Here is a 17,942-nt window from a genome sequence, read left to right as displayed (position 1 = left end):
CTCCCTTATGAACTACTTGACAACTCTGGGCTATATCCTCAGTTGGCATAAACTGGTACAGAGCCATAAAAGTCGATGATATATTTTTTGCTATGAATAGCCTCGTTATCCATATAAATGAGTGATCCATTTTTAATTCCTAAAAAATTATTGGCCTCAATGATATGGAACAATAGTTGCAACCTTAATTATAGAATCACAAGTAGCAATTGCATACTTGGACATGAATTTAACAGCCTGGTAAGGAAAAGTATTATAATAACACTCTTCCACATCCCACACAGATAATACTTTTTGATTTTCTGACATTTTGAAACCAGATTCACCTTTCAAGGGCTCAGCTGTGCTGGGGCGGAGGGAGAATTCACCACAAGGGAGGATATTAGTGGTTCTGCCAGGGGAAAGCAGCTTTAACATCCAACTTGGTCTCCATGCCTAAGAGTGCCTCTCCCACCTGGCATGGACATGTAGAATTACTGAACAAATCCTAACCACTTTGGGGTCTTCATCAGACCATTCCTGCCATAGTGGAATGGATGTGGTACAAGTTGCCTAACACTGCTCCAGACACACTTACCACCACTGGGTTCTGCAGACTTGTGTTGACAAAACCCAGAAAGGTGTATCAGGCACTCAAAACACCACATCCATCACTACAGTATGAAAACCTAGATAGACTCAAATCCACAAATTTAAACTCTTGACCTTGACACACATGAACAGTTATTTTTCCTTCCTTTTCTTTTATTTAAAGAACTTAAATTAAAAAAAAAAACACAACCCTTTGTACCCTCATTAATTCCCCTCTTGAAATATCACCACCACACACTCCTCTTCCCTCTCCTCACTCCTCCTTTGCCTTTTCTAAGAATCTGTTTTACTGCTCTGTTAACTCAAATGCATCTGAAAAATAATACCTTCTTTCACATTGGTTAGTTTCCACTGAGATGCTTTATTGAATTTAGAAGCTTGAGTTTCAACGCAATCATCTTCAGAACTACTGAGCTAGAAATCTATTCTGATAAAAGACCATCACAAAAATATAGATTATTTCATATAACTTAAAAATATTTGACTGAAATGTTAAATATCAAAAGAACAAAGTACAATTTTTCTTCCTGTCAATCATAAAATAGCATCTCTAAAACACTCCACAGCAGATTACTGTCTAGAAAAAGCACATTCCAGCACATTATGATCTTGTGGTTAGAACACAGGACTAGGAATCAAGCAATCTGCTTCACTCCTGGCCCTATTGCAGAATCTTGGTGTGACCTGGAACAAGTCATTTAAGCTTTCTGTGCCTTCATCTCCCTACCTGTAAAATGGCAATATATGCTTACTCATGTTGTAGGGTGTGAGAAGTATTGGGAAGCTTTATTTTATTAATATTTGTAAAGTATATTAGCACCTTCCTTCTGAAGATCTCCTATAAGTACCAAGTATTATTATTAGAAAATGCAGTACTTCATTTTATTTAAAATATTTCTTTTTCAGATGTATATTGTACACTTGCAATTGCTAGGTTAGAAAAACTGAGATAACTGACAAATGCCAGGGCACCTGTCATCCATGACTTTTTTTTCCTCCTCCAAGTTAATTCATATAAGCGCAAATATGAAATACTAAGAACAAAGTTCTGCTCTCATATCCATAGGGTGAATTTTGACTCCATCATTCTGTTCTTACAGACACAGAATTCCCTATTTGCAGATTCAAGAGTAGAATTTTACCAAAGTTCTATAATAGTAGTTGGCATTGCTGACCGACAAGGTAAACTTAGTCATTCTCATACCTGGATGCTCATTAGCATTTTGTATCTGCTGCTGGAAAATGCAGTTAATTTCCCCCTCAGAAGTCTGTATTCTCATTTTCTTCATTTCATGCTTCTCACTATCATCATCTTTGTCTTCCTCTACACTGCTGTTTCGTGAACTGTCTTCTTTACGATCAACTGGTGAAGAAACCTAAAAATTATGTAAATTAACAATTTCCACAAAAGTATTAATCTTTTAAAAATACTTTCTTTTCTTTTCTTTCTTATGACTGCTAATAATGGTGACACCAAATCAGACTTTGCAGTTCTGCAGCTGCTTCTATCCAAGGATCTCAGAGCACTTTACAAATAAAAAGGCTTTACAACACCTCTGTCAGGGACATAGGTATTATCCTCATTTTACACACGAGCGAACTGCGGCACAAAGTGATAAAATGAGTTGCTCAAAACCTCACAGCAAGTCAATGCAGCACTTGAGCTCTGGCATCCTGATTCCCAGACACTGATATAACACTACAGCACACTCCTCGCCCTGAAATTCAAATTTGATTTCAAACATTAATATCTTCACAGTGTGGGCAAACATTGTACTTACACTGGAATTTGTTGAACTAAATAATTAAATAATGACACTGGAAACATCTCTTAATTGTATTCCACTCATTACAGAGCCCTCACCTTAGTCAGGATGTGCTTAAGCAGGAATTCCACTTAGCTGAGATCTCCCAAGTCTGTTCAGTTTACAAGTGCAATGACATTTATTCTAACTTGTTTGCAGTGTTAGTTGTAGCCATGTTGGTCCCAGGATATTAGATAGACAAGATGGTTAAAGTAATATCTTTTATTGGACCAACTGCCCTTGGTGAAAGAGACAAGGTTTTGAGCTACACAGAGTTGAAGAGCTTTGTGTACCTTGAAAGCTTGTCGCTTTCACCAACAGAAGTTGGTCCAATAAAAGATATTGTCACATCTATTCTAACTGTTAACCACGCAAACACAACCCAGGATCTGAAAGTCAAGTTATACCCTTTCTGGCTCACATATCAGCATTAAGCCTGTAAGAAAGTTGTGACTCTTTTTGTTCAAAAGGTGCAGACGCTGTTTGGTCTAGTTGTGGTTTTGGTACAGTCAGTTCAAATTTGAGTGGTGTTGCAACTTCATGTGCCAGGCTGCAACACCACTCATTCAAATTTGGCCCAACCACCCCTTTAGGGAAGTGGTCAGACCAAATCTGACTGAGAGTCACTACGCCACTCACTCAAATTTGGTCTACCCACCCCTTTGAAGGGACAGCTGGGCCAAAATTCGAGTGAGTGGTGTTGCAACCTTGCACACAGGGTCACACCACTACTGAAATTTGTGACAATTATAAAAAGTTAAGGTGTGTGCTAAAAGCTGAGGTTTCCACAACAAAATCACAGCCTGCAACTTTCACATAGCTTTAATTATCATCAGTAATAAAAGATTCTGTGGCCCTGCAAACTTCTCAGTGCCAACTGGCAAGGGGGTTAACAAGAATATCCTGGTATATACAATCTGGTGTACTAAAGAATATTAGATCTTAAATGAAAGCCAGGGTCCCACTGGTCATTAATATCATCGTGAAATGTACGTACATATCTTATGTACAGAGTTATGTATATATACTGACAATATATTCATCAAGTCTGTGCGATGTCAGTGCCAGCTCTGGCCAAGACCATAGGCGTTAGCTAAGAACTAATAAACTCATAGCTGGAGACCAAACCAGCTCACCTGTATGTTAGTTTTTTCAAAATAGGTATTAGTCTTACAAGGATGTATTCAGTGTTTAGACTCTGTGAAATGCTTGTAAGTTGCTGCATGCATTAATCTCACTCGTAATGTCTGTATTCCATGCCATAAGGAAATATGCAAGCTTTGCTTTATAACTTTGAAAATGTTTGCTCTGAACTTGTGAAGCCAGGCACAGGAATCATTTCCCCTGCCCATTTCGATGGCCTACCAAGATGAAACGAGACATTAAGGAACATTGTGAGACCAAGGATTGGTGAATGGCTCAATCACGTCTTAGAAACGTACATGCAAGGGAGCTCATCTCATAGTGGAAGATAAAGGACACGTCTACACTACAAAATTATGTTGACCTATGTTACATTGGCATACAGCTGCCACAGTAATTAAATCGCTTTTGCATGTCCAAACTACACTCCTTGTATCAGCAGCACATGTCCTCACTAGCAGCGCTTATATCGATGCAGAGAGAAGTTAACCATGGGTACAATTTGCCACCATCTAGCACAGGGTATTTTTGTGAGGTTTGCAATGCCTCATGGGTCTCAAAAAAGTCATGCAGGGCTGACTGGGAGCATGATTTCAACATCCCAAATTGCAGTATTCTCCATCCCATAATGTTTCACACCTTTTTTCAAAATCCCCACAAACCCATGCTTCCTGTCCATCATCTGTGTCAGAAGCATGGATCCCACATAGCTCTGCACTACTGTGATGAGCATTGCAAGCATAGGGCACCCGATCCTGAAGTATTTGCAGAGCCACAGGGAACATGAGTCCATGGAGGCTAGATAGCTGTGGGATGTAGAAACAATTCAAAGTTGTTGGAGGCATTCATGGGGCAACTGCAGATGATGGCATGCTGGTGCCGGGCCCAAGAAATGAGCACTGACTGATGGGATCACATTGTCATGCAGGTTTGGGATGACAAGCAGCGGCTACAGAATTTTCAGATGTGCAAGTCACATTCTTGAATCTGTGTGCAGAGCTCACCCCAGCCCTCCAGTGCAGCAACACCAAAATGCAATGTGCACTGAAGTGGTGATTCCTCTGTGGAAACTTGTGACACATGATTGCTACTGATCAGTCAGGAATCAGTTTGGAGTTGAGAAATCCACCATGGGGGCAGTTGTGATGCAAGTGTGCAGGGCCATTAATTGAATCCTGCTATGAATGACTGCGAGTCTGTGCAAGTTGCAGGATACAGTGGATGGTTTTGCAGCAATGGGGTTCCCACACTGTGGTGGGGTGATAGATGGCACATATATCCCTATTTTGATGCCTGATCACCTTGCCAGAGAGTACATCAACAAAAAGAGATACTTTTCTATGTAATGTAAGCGATGGTGGATCGCTAGGGACACTTTATTGACATCAATGTGGGCTAGTCAGGGAAGATGCATGAGGCTCGCATCTTTCAAAACACAGGACTGTTCAGAAAGGTGCAAGCAGCAACTTTCTTTCCAGACTGGCAGATTAGCACTGGGAATACTGAAGTACCAACAGTGATCCTGGGAGACCCAGCCTACCCCTTAGTCCTATGGCTCATGAAGCCATACCCCGGCAAGGAGCGCTGTAACTACCGGCTCAGCCGATGCAGAATGACACTTGAATGTGCCTTTGGTCATTTAAAAGGTCACTGGCACTGTCGACTCACGAGACTGGACTTCAGTAACAAAAGTATCCCACTGGTTATAGCTGCCTGCTGTGTCCTGCATAACATCTGTGAAGCAAAGGGGAAAACATTTCTGCTGGAGTGGAGGGCAGACATGGAACAGCTGTCTGCTGATTTTGAGTGGCCAGATACCAGGGCTATAAGACGAGCCCAATACAAAGCTGTTTGGCTCAGAGAGGCTTTGAAAGACCATTTCAATAGTATCAGAGAGGTAGCCGTGTTAGTCTGAATCTGTAAAAGCAGCAGAGAATCCTGTGGTACCTTATAGACTAACAGACGTTTTGGATCATGAGCTTTCGTGGGTGAATACCCACTTCATCAGAGCAAGCTAGAGATAATGAGGTAGTTACAATCAGGAGCCATGAGGCCTGTTCTAGCAGTTTGAGGTGTGAAAACCAAGGGAGAGAAACTGGTTCTGTAGTTTGGCAAGCATTCAAGTCTTGTTTCAATCCTGACTGATGGTGTCAAATTTGCAGACGACATTGAGCTCAGCAGTTTCTCTTTGAAGTCTTGGTCCTGAAGTTTTTTTGCTGCAGATGGCACCTTAAGGTCTGCTCTAGTGGGGCCAGGGAGGTTGGAAGTCTCTCCTCAGGTTTTGTTATTGCCATTCCTAATATCTTGATTGTTGTCCATTTATCCTTTTTCCGTAGAGACTGTCCAGTTTGGCTGATGTACATAGCAGAGGACATTGCTGGCATATGATGGCGTATATATACATTGGTGGACGTGCAGGTGAATGAACGCGTGATGGTGCTGGCGATCTGGTTAGGTCCTGTGATGGTGTGCGGTGTAAGATATGTGGCAGAGTGGCATCAGGTTTGTTGCATGGATGGTTCCTAAGCTAGAGCTACTATGGTGCGGTTTGTCTGCGTAGAATCTTCTCTTCAGAAATATTGATTTCCGGTTGGACAGGATTTGTTCTGTGGCAAGGATTTGTCCACTGCAACCAAATAGGGCCTGATGAAAGTGGTGGGATAATAGTCATTGATCCAGGAATGGGTTGTAGAATGCCTGATGAATTGCGTTAGGAAGGGAGTTTTTAGTCTGGAGGGCAGTGTATGTGATGGCAGTGGAGTCCTGTAGGTTTACATTTGCTTGGGATTTGTCATACTAATAATGGAGAAGTATACCCATCTCTAGAACTGGAAGGGACACCCGAAAGAGTACACATCGAGTCCAGCCCCCATGCCATTCACTCGCAAGTGAAAGATGATTTCCTATCCTACTGACAAGAACAAACGCCGCACCATAGTTAGCTTTAAGCTTAGGAACCAAATCCCATAGCAAAACGAAACACTCAGATGCCACTCTGCCCTGATCATATCTTACACGGGCGACACAACATCCTACAGGAAATCCTATACCCGAATCGCCACAACCAAATATCAACGGTTCCATTCAACAACTGCACGTCCAACCATGTTGATAATACTAACGCACTATCAATAATTGCCCAGCAATGTCCTTGCTATGTGTACATCAAGCCACAACTGAGACAGTCATCTAACGGAAACCAAATAGGAAATAAATAAGGACCAACCTAATCAGATATTAGGATATGGCCAGATTATACAAATAAAAACCTTGCAGAATATGAGAGCACTTCCAAAACCTCCGCAAGGCTTACACAATAGAGCAGAACCTTAAGGTGGCCATCCTGCAGCAAAAAAACTTTCAAGGAACCTAGACGTACAAAGAGAAACTGCTGAGCTTCAATTGTCGTCTGCAAACTATGATGACAGCCAAGAGTATCAGCTCAGGAATTAAACAAAGACTGTGAATGGCTTGCCAACTACAGAACAGTTTAGATCCTACCCCTTGGTTTTCACACAACTCAAACTGCTAGAACAGGGCGATCATGGCTCCCTGATTGAACTAACTCATATCTCTAGCTTGCTTGCTAGCATATATTGCTAGCATATATATACCTGCCCCTGGAAATTTCCACTACATTCATCTGACGAAGTGGATATTCACTTCACGAAAGCTCATGATCCAAAATGTCTGTTAGTCTATAAGGTGCCACAGGATTCTCTGCTGCATTTCAATAGTGAGCCACAGTAATGTGTGTTGCTGCAGTTTGCTCTACCTGGCACTGCTCTTTTGCACCCCAGTATGAATCTTGTAATGAGTGTTGTGTGTGTAGTAATATAACACTGCAAATGCCCTAGCACCCTAACCAGCATATGTTGTGAACTAATAAAGATGAATTAAGTTTCCATAAATAGAGTTTTATCCATGCCCATGCAAACAGATATCTTATACCTACATAAAACTTAAGTAAAGGGAAGACAACTTTTGAAGGGGAAAGAACAGTAATTTCCATTTCAGAAACACATACACCAACTGTGTCTTTTACAGGTCAGTGCATGTACAGCTGTGACTGCCTGTACTCCTCCCCTGATGTAGAGTGGTAGGGGTAGTGCAGCAGTGAAAGATGCTACATGGAATGTGTGTGTGTAGGGAGGTCCCAGAATACCATTTTCTGTGGGCTGCAGAGGAAGGTGAGCATGGTACTGTTGAACCTGATGGTCAACAAGAGTCTGCAGCATGTCTGTTTGCTGCTAGAGAAGTGCTAGCATCTCCTGCTGCACTTCCCTGTCCATTTCCCATGACTTTCTCCTCTCCACTCTATCCCTGGTCATGCTGTCTGCAGGAGTGATTCTCCAAGCCCAGTGCTTAGTATCCAAAGCAGCAGAGGCCTGCAGGATCTCTTGGAACATGTCATCCCACATCCTTTTCGTTCTCGTCCCTATCTGGCTGAGCCGCTCCACTGGTGTGGATGGAAAAAGCCTCAAGGCCACATTTCCAGCTGCAAAAGATATGTCGGCGAAAAGACCATCACCCTATTGAATTTGAATCAGATAGCCTGAGGCACCTTTATTGATACAAGTGCGCGCACAGGGAGAGACAGTGAGTCACCCTAGCAAGGGTTAAGCCGCTCTGCCTGTTACAAATTTTACTGAGCTTATAAAGGTTAAAACTGCAAAACGTCACACATAGATACAGCCTTATTTGGAAAACAAATTGCTAATGCTGCAAAACATAACTAATATTTACCCTATATGGCATACATATTGCTATTTAACAAGCAGCTCTTACACATTTTCCTGTTATTGTCTTTGCCAGTCAAGTCTGCGGTTTGACCATTCTAGCACCTTTTCTGTAGTCCCAACAGCAGGCTCAGCTGTTGTAACTTAACAGATCTCCTGGTTCCCCTTTATCCAATTCTATTTCCTCTTTTTGGGGCCCTGACCACATCTTTCTGCCTCAGCATACCCTTTGTACAGAAAAACAAGCTAAACTAAGGCTCTAAATTAATTTTGCTCAAAGGCCTAGGGCCTAAGACAATGGAGGGGGTTCCTTTTCCCTGACAGATACAACGCACATAGGTACAATTGTGAGTGTATTCACAAGATAAATGGAAACCTGCTATGCAGAACTCACTGCCCTTGATCCACACAAGTTGCATTCTCACTACATTCTCACTTCGCTTTGGGACAGATAGATCACAGTGACAGTCCCAGCTATGGTAAGCATGGCCTTGGGGGAAAGAGGTGAGTTAGGGAAATAAGGAGGCATAGCTCATGGGCATGAGTACATGTATATTGGGCATCTGAACTGAATACTGGCACCGATTTCCACAGGCGGGCATGATTTTAACTGATCTCTCACTCCTGAGGGTAACGGAGGCTGAAAGGGAACAGTGCCTGCAGGCATCCAACTGCCAACTGGTGCCATATACTGCTAGGCTGTGTGCTGCAATGATGTCTGATGATGTAATCGCTGAGCGGCATGGGAAAGCATCCGACTGCAGCGGAAGAAATCAGGCAGCCCTCCCAGAAACCTTCAGCAGAGAATTGCAGACTACCTCCAGGGAAGTTTTCTTGAGATCTCTGGAGGATTCATAGGACGTTCCGGTGCACATAAACAAATTGTTCCCTGGGGCTCCCTCTGCTGAACTCCATAGGGGAATGAAAAGCAGATGGCAACTCTACCTCTACTGGTTGTTTCACTACCTCATGTAGCATAAGTAAAAAAAAAAAAAGAGCAAATCAACACGTATGTCCTGGTACTTTGTGGGTTCCATCCCTGCAATATCAAAGCAAACTGCATACTTACCAAAGGTTTCTTTCCCTGTATCACCTGTATCGCCTGTCCTGAACTGCACAGGATTCAAAAACATGTCCTGTCTTGCTGCACAGCTGGATTCATCGGTCACCTGTTCCCCATATTCCTCCTGCTCTTCACTGGTCACAGTGGGGGCCTTTAACACTTCCTAACTATCCATGGGACTCTGTTGGGTGGTAGTGGAGTCTCATCTGAGGATGGTATGCAGCTCTGTGTAAAAGCAGTAGGTCAATGGCTCCACGCCAGAGCAATTATTAACCTCCCTTGCCTTCTGGTTTGCCAGCTGTATCTTCTTGGCTTTCATGCTGCTGCTCCCTCTTATAGCCCTCCTCCTCCATAATCTGAGCAATCTACTCATAGATGTCAACATTTCTATGGTTGGATTAGAGCTGTGCCTGCACAGCGTCTTCTCCCCACAGACTCAGGAGATCAAACACCTCTTGTGCACTCCAGGCAGGAGCACATCTGCAGCGTGGAATTAGCATGGTGAGCTAGGAAGTTGTCAGGTATGCTTGAAAGTCGCTATGTGAGCTCTCCAAGCCGAGCAAACATGGAATACCATTTCAAAAATTCACGGGGCTTTAAAGGAGAGAGTCAGCTTCCTGTGTACCTCACCACTGGGCAGCAGAATTCAAAACGGTGACCAGAGTGGTCAAGGTAGAGCATTGTGGGACACCTCCTGGAGGCCACTAACAGTCGATATCAATCTAAACTCTATGCCGCTTGTGGAAGTGGAGTTAAGTTGGCATAGCAGGTAAGTCACATCAGCGGGAGCAAAATTTTAGTGAAGACACTAACATGGTTATGTTGATGTAAGTCAGCCTAACTCTATCGAGTAGGTCTAACTGTAAAAGATAAAACAGGGTCACAAGAGAATTTTTCATCTCTTTGCTGTTTGAACTCTTACAGGGCCAGAGAATTTAAACTGAAGTGAGAGAACACCCAGGATTATCAATTTTGTTTGCTCTGAAAGATGTTTTGAATTGACAGATCACTATAACTCTGTCACTCTTAGGTTTCAAACTGCAACTCATTAGTGTGCATGTTAGCTTGCTTTAATAACTCAAGTCTTTTTCCTAGATAATAAGCCTGTAGATAGTTCATGACAGGATTGGCTACAGGCAGTGTCTTTGGTGTAAGATCTAGGGTACCAATTGATCTAAGTTAAATGACTGGTCTCTTGGGGACTGGAAGCAACCTGAACATTGTATGATTTTGGTGAGAGCAATCACTTAATCACTAAGTCCAGCCTGCTTTGGTAGCAAAATAGACTGGAGAGCCTAAGTGAACTGTCTGTGACCTCACAGTAAGACTGTTACAATGATCCAGGAGTTCACATTTGTTACTGGGTTGGTGAAATCTAATTATAGAACATACTATCAGTTTCGAGTGTCTTCCCTGTTTCTGACAATCTGTCCTGAGATAGGCACGCATGGTCGTGAGCCACTTCAGACAGCGTGCCAGCCTGTATCAAAGCAGAGCTGACAAACAAGTCTTCTGTTTGCCAGAGGAAAGATGTTTATTCTTCTCTCTGTCAGCATGTAAACTGAGCATTGTAAGTCAACACAATGGAAGCCACATTTCCATACAAAGTCAATAGATGGAGAGATGTGAAATCAACAGGAAGGCAGCACACTGGAGAATAAACTCTGGGTACAGGCTATGAACTTTGGGGGATAGAAGGAGAAGGTAAGGAAGACATCCATTTATCCTCCAATTAGGAAGTAATCAAGTAGTGTGATTACATTCTGGAAAACAGGATCACAACTAACCTTGGCTGAAATGCTGCAAAGGACATTTGGCGTGAAATAAACTTCTATACACAGAACGTTAGTCTATTAAGTTTATTAGAAATCATGTTATGATTTTGTTTTATACATCCCCTTTGTTTCCATTATTTTTACTCACTATTGCCTGAATCTCAAATCTTTGATAATAAATGTATTGCTGTTTTCCCTGAAAACATATCTCATTGCTGTGATATCATAGGATGAGATGATCGTGAGTTGAATCATTCAAGATGGTGTGTACACTGTTCCCTGGGGCCAGTAGACCTGATATTTCTGTGAGTGTTCAGCGGATAAAAGGCTGGACACTACAAGGGAACGCTGAAAAGAGGCTCAGGGACTGGTGTGCATCTATTCATAATCTGCAAGGCAAAGTAAGGGCTGACATAGCCTAGAGGACTTTCTTTAGGCAGCTAACGGGATGTTGGTGTCAAGGAGCTAATACACAGTCAAGCACAAGAAAGTCTCCCTCACGCTGGAGGCAGGGGGGAGGTTTTAACAAGGTGATTCACAGTCCAGGATACCAAACGAACCATCACAAACTCTGTCCCAAGTTACATCTGTACAACCCTCCTATTATCAATGGGGTAACAAAGGTTTAATTGAGGGGAAATTTTAGTTAACAATTTGACTAGTGGTACATAAAACAGAATAGAGGGGAAAAGTAGTACAGATTTATGTAAGTCCTTAAAGCAAGCAAATATTACTCTAAATACATACAAAGAGCTGATCTGTGTACACACACTCACTCTTGAAACTAGAACTGCATTTCAAGTTACTTTCTATGCTAATACTGACCAGCATTTACATATCAATTTTCATCCATAAAGCACTTTATAAATATTTTACAAAGGTTTATTCTTTTCATTTTATAGATGGGAAAAAATAAGACACACAGAAGTTGTGCCATGCCAAAGCTCATACCTTTGACAAGCATGGCTCTGGTGTTAGAACCTCCAAAGATGCACTTAAAGCTCTGCTTACAGGATGTGCTCTTGAGCTAGATGCAGGCCTTGAAATTTCATCCAAGTTTCCCCTGGTAATATCCATTGTGATCTAAAATGGACAAACAGAGAACAACAAATGCTACCACGTATCAACAGTTTATATATTAAACAAAAAACCCCACAAGGCTTAGGCAACAAATTAAACAAACCAAGAAGTTCTACCCCTAACAAGTTATACAATCCTTACAAACAATGTATACAATACACATATGCTTAAGAAAAGTGCAAAACAAAGTTAGGTATATGGGTTATATATGGTCCCAGACCCAGCCAAAAATTAAGTAGGTTGGTTGACAGGCATTATAAGTGTATCTGAACAGCATGTTCAATCCCTAAAAATGTTCTCACCAAGAAGAAATACCAAAACAGACCATTTGAAACTGAAGCTCAACAAGGATAGCATCAACAAAAGAAAACAGTAAGGTTGAAGTATTTAGTGGAGATATAGAATACATCCCAGTAAATGATGTGAAATGTATACCACAGTCAAATGGCAGTGGGCAACGCGATTTTCACATCAGCGTAAGGCATACCACAATATTATTATTTAAAATCATATATACAGAACATTACATTTACACAGCATTTTATAAACACAGAAAAGTGGCAGGTATGACAGAAAGGAGATATTTATAGTACTTATTTATTCTGATTTGCAAAGCTTTTAATCATTCAATCAACTGGCTCCCCATCCTATATTTCGGCTGCAACACTTTAAATTTACATTCATATTAAAACATTTCATATAATTATATAGTTACATGGTGGGTTGATCTTATTTATGGAAGGATGAGCAATGACACACACTCCAAGCCCAGATAAATCTTCCTAAACCTTCAGACGCTGTCCTCCCCAAATGCCTGAGATAAAATGATGAGCCTTACTAAGTATATGGAAAGTAAATCCACACAAGACTTGACTATTGCAAAAACAAGGAGTTTAATCAATGGGGATATCAAATAGAAGAAACTCTGATTAAAGAGTAAGAAATTATACGACCTAACAAGAGAATGGACAGGGGAAAAAAGAGAAAAGTCAAATTTAACACTGAAGTAGGGAGCCAGGGAGATAGAAAGGTGAGCAGTACATGTCATAAACTTCTGCAACTTTTCACACATACAATTTCTTCCTGTTGTGTTCTTTCAGATTTATTTTTCAAGTTAACTGTTTTAGGAAAATTATATTTATATTTTATTTCTCTTTATAGCTAGATTTCTGAGGTGGTCAAAAATTCTCAAACTTAGTCAAGAAAGGAGCATTTTGGGCCATCAGAAATTGTTTTTTCACTAAAACAAAAATTTTGTCTTATATTTTTCAGTTTCTTTCCTCCCTTTTTCAGTGACCAAATGGAAAAAAATGGTGGGATGATAAAAAAAGAAGAAAGAGCATTAAAAAAAGAAGAAAAGAAAGAAAAGGGGAATAAAGCTCCAAAAAACAAAATAAAAACTTTTAAAACTAAACTTCATAGATACTTTTGCAAAAGTTTTAAATCAGTTCAAAACTGTTTCTTTTTAAGAAGCATGGAAAGAAAAGCACTGAAATTCCCTATATGGCTAGGTGCAAGCAATTAATCCAAAGTGAGATCATAAGCCACATGACACAAGATATTTGTCTAATTTGTCTAATGTCTAATTTTAGACATTTCTTCAGGTTGCTGGAAGATATGCTAATAAATGTAAGAGAGAAAATACAGATGAGGCAATATATTTTATTGAACTAGCTTCTGATGATGAAAGAGACCAGCTCTTGAGCTACAAGGTGCTCTTCTTCCGGTGTGGGAAAGATACTCTTTTAAAAATGATTTTTTTTTTTAAAGATTACCTTTCCCAGACCTAAAGAAGATATCCATGTAGCTCTAAAGCATGTCTCTTTCACCACCAGAAGCTGGTCCAATAAAAGATATTATCTGACTCACCTGGTCACTCTCATATCCCGGACCAACACAGCTACAAAACAGCCAACAGCAACAGATGTAGCCAGACATTGCCAGTCACATAGCTGAAGCATTTCTTGTGCCCTGGTTATTCCATCATGAACAGGGAATAACTTACACCCAAGAAGTCTCTTCCATGAGACAGCCGGATGCAAATATCTAGGCCCCAGGCGTGCTTCCCTTAAAATTAATGGTGGGTGCTGCTGCCAGGCGACGCTGGCCACGTGACCCCCTCCAGCGCTCTGCCCCACTGTGTGTAGGTGCACTTGGAGCAGTGCAAACCCAGACAGCAGAATATACTTTTCCAGCCCAGCAGCATGGAGCTGCTGCCCTGCGGCAGCCAGCGGGATGAGTGGCCCTGGTTAGCTCCACTCTGGAAAATGCACCGTATGTTGTCTTCCCATAGTGCCCATCACAGGAGATGCAATGAGGGCAAGGCTCTGCAGAGGAGCCCCCTACCCCCCCCATCCACAGGTGCAAGAACTAGGGGTGCTGGGGGTGCTACTGCACCCCCTGGCTCGATGTGGTTTCCATCATATATAGGATTTACAGTTTGGTTCAATGGCTCTCAGTGTAAGCAGAGTCAGGATGAGCTCTATCTGACATCTGGTGGTGAATTATGGGAAGTGTGGAAAGAATTTCAGGAAGCGTGGAATCTCATGTATTTGCATGGGCACACCCAGCATAGCCCAACGCAGCCTGGGATGGTTACTTTGACAGCTCTGGGATCCCCAATTTCTTTGTTATTGGGGCAGGATAAATAAAGTGTTGCCACCTGATTATACTGCTCTACAGCCAAAATGCTTCTGAAATAAATGTAGTCAAACTTTACTAATTCTGGGTCACTGAGAACGAAAACGATGCTTAAAATTGTTGATTGGCTCTAGTCTAGCTGTTGGGCTCCAGACTACAGCAGTGGAATCTCCTGGCAGGTGGTGTTAGGGTTTCCATGTTCCGTGACCGTCAAAAGGACTGTCCATTTTTTCAATGGAAGGTGATCTGTGCCTGACAACATGCGATGGTGGGATGGAGCCCTTACGAACATCATTATCATTCTAAACTAGGATCCCGAGTAGGAGACTGTTTTCATGATTCACGAGAATCTTAAAGCTGTTTGCGCATAATGGCCATGTTTGCCCATCAATTCGTTGTCAGCAGTCTATGAAGGAAACTATGACAACATGAACATTTGAGGTGCATAAGTTGACCAACATCAGTGGCAGCTTTTGTGGCAATTTGAAGGGTTGTTTGTTCTCTGCGCTTGGTCTGCAGACTGGATACACAGTACTGCTTTTTCTCGCAAATGGGATAGTCGTGAAGAGATTCACTACTCAAGAAACATTGGCACTCCGACAGTCATTGGAGCTGGAGGAAAAATGTTCAGTCAATCCACCACTTGTTGAAATCAAGGAAAATTTTGTTACCACCTTTCCATCAAGCGGGTCTGATGGAACGACTTTGTCAAGGCTTGTCAAAACAAGCAGCTTTCAAGTACTCGTGGCAAATTTCCAAGGTTAAGTTGAAGCTAAGATAAGGAAGGTGTTCTTGTTGGTCCTCAGATTCGTAACTTCTTCGAGATGATGCATTTGCACATGCACTGCCGTGCAAGGAAAGAGCATGGACAGACCTTCGTTAAGTGGCATAATTTTCTCGGAAAAACAAGGCAGACAACTACCAGGTTGTTTAGGTGGAAACTCCTCAAGCGATCCAAAAAGCCTTGGTTGAACATGTTCACTAAGATACATTTTCTTGCACTCTCATCTAGATTTTTTTCCACGACAGCGAAGCTGTGACGGCAACACGGCGCAGCGATTTCAACCAGGACATTGCAACAATGAGAATCGCTATCAGTGCAAATGGAGCCATCAATGCTGCAGTACATGCTGGACAGTACAAGAGATGCTCATTTAACGAAATTACCAAGATCAAGCCAAGAAGCGGCCGAGTAGACACTGAATAGGACTAAACTATGTACATAAATAGTTTGTTTTGCCTTTTGTTTCATAATAATTTTATTTATATAACCCTTTTGCTGATTTTTAAAGTGTTCATAAAAGGACGGTGAAATATTATCATGTAAAGCAACCATAAACACATGAAAAGACCTAGGTTTACAATTTATGATTAAAACTCTACTCTCTACACAATATACATAGACATAAAATGTAAAAACTTAAATATCTTAGAAATAGTAGCTAATCAGTTGTTTTGTCATATTTGAATTCAGCACATCAAAATACATAATACCACATTTTATCTCTGAAGCAGACGACTTCTCAAAAATTGTAGACCAGTGTTATGTGAATGAGGAACTACCAGACTGCTTTATGACAGAGATGACTCAATATAAATTAAGTGACACTTGCTAGACAAGGGACATGGGTTCCAATTCCCAGTGAATGGAGCGAGGTTGGGGACTGGTGTGTGTACTTGATGGTATGCACCCCTTTTGAGGGCCTGGAACACCAATTGCACATTCTCCTCTCTCCACTGCTAAAGAGTAGAGCTAATTTTGATTCCATTAGGAGTCCATCTAGAGACTGCTGAGCTGAATTCATGTTGGGCTAATAGTGCACCAGTACCAGGGCTCCCCTACTAAGAGCTGAAATCACTAAAAGAGCTGAGCTGAGATCACTGAGTGCTGTGTTACCTAATGGGGGAACCTGAAGACATATCGCTAAGTGGCTGGCAGAGCGGAGCAGTTTGCAGCACCTTGGAGCAGCCCATGGAACAGTTTGCAGGGACAGCTGGAGTGACTCAGGGGTTGGCTGGAGGAGCAACACAGCTGGAGCTGCTCGTGGTGAAGGCTGCAGCAGAACTCCATGGCGAGGCAGAGCAGTTGGCCCTGGCCCATGTAAGTTGCCCCTTAACACTCTGTGTGGGCTTTCCCTCCCCACATCCAGGCTGGGGGGGAGTAAACTCTGCAGATAAAGTTTTGAACTCTGGAGTGGCACTGACCAGCGACTTTTGGATTGTTGGACTTTGGGCTTACTGGACTTAAGACCCTAAGGAGGAAAGGACATTGCCAGACGTACTTGGAGGTGGGGGGTTTTTTGCTTATGAGTTGTGTTAGAATCCTGTTTGTGGTATTTCTCCAAGGTGATGCCACATTGTCTCCCTCCTTTATTAAAAGGATTTTGCTACATTCAGACTCCGTGCTTGCGAGTGGGGAAGTATTGCCTCCTGGAGGTGCCCGGGGGAGGGCAGGGTGGTATGTAAGTGTTCCCACGTCACTGGGTGGGGGCTCGAGCCAGTTATGCATTGTGTTATTCAAAGGGAACCCCTGGATACTGAACCTGGCCCTTGTTGCTGCCAACTCACTGGGGCAGAAGGGTTACATCAGCACCCCTGCCCTCCAACCGGCCCTCAGCTCCCAGCCCTATGCCAGGCAACAAACCAGAGCCCACAGCTAACGAGCCCCACAGCGTGCGCGGCCCCACTCCGCCCCGCCTCTACACTCACCCTGCGGCAGCGCAGCCAGGCTCTGCAACAACGGACTCAGCGCGGGGCCGCCCGTGCCGGCTGGTGCACCGAGCCCCTTCCCCAGCCCCGCTGCGCTCCCGTGCACAGTACATCCGGGAACGCCGTTTCCATGCCAACCAACAACTACGGTCTCCGCGTCCTAGTTTACTTCTCGCGAGAACTGTAACCCACTCGCTTTACTCCCTGCCGTCGCCTAAGAGTGGGCGGTACCATTCACGGGGCAGGGGAGGAATCGCTGTCCGCAGCAGGCCCTGCCTTTATGCGCCTAGCTGAGGGCGGGTTCATTTTCCTCCCTTTGTAAGAGGCTTGTCGTGCCCCCTTTCCTCATGGTTCAGCCCTGAGGCCGCACGTTCTGTCATTGAAATTAAAGCGCTGG

The 17,942-nt window shown here is 42.7% G+C and overlaps 1 protein-coding gene across 1 annotated transcript in view; it reads right to left on the bottom strand.

Moving 5' to 3' along the window:
- FSIP1 (fibrous sheath interacting protein 1) overlaps positions 1-12,195 on the bottom strand; it is a 182,935-nt gene extending 170,740 nt beyond the window's left edge. Inside the window, exons 1-2 of the mRNA XM_032802557.2 lie at positions 12,068-12,195; positions 1,796-1,967 (exon numbers count right to left, since the gene is read on the bottom strand). Of these exons, the coding sequence (XP_032658448.1) occupies positions 1,796-1,967; positions 12,068-12,193 (298 nt within the window). The 5' untranslated portion in view covers positions 12,194-12,195. The remainder of the gene's footprint in view (positions 1-1,795; positions 1,968-12,067) is intronic.
- Between the last annotated feature and the right edge of the window lie 5,747 nt (positions 12,196-17,942).

Source organism: Chelonoidis abingdonii, chromosome 4, assembly GCF_003597395.2.
Source record: "Chelonoidis abingdonii isolate Lonesome George chromosome 4, CheloAbing_2.0, whole genome shotgun sequence".
NCBI classification, from domain to species: Eukaryota; Metazoa; Chordata; order Testudines; family Testudinidae; genus Chelonoidis; species Chelonoidis abingdonii.
The sequence above is the reverse complement of the archived record's forward strand: the minus strand, read 5'-3'. Positions and strand labels throughout refer to the sequence as shown.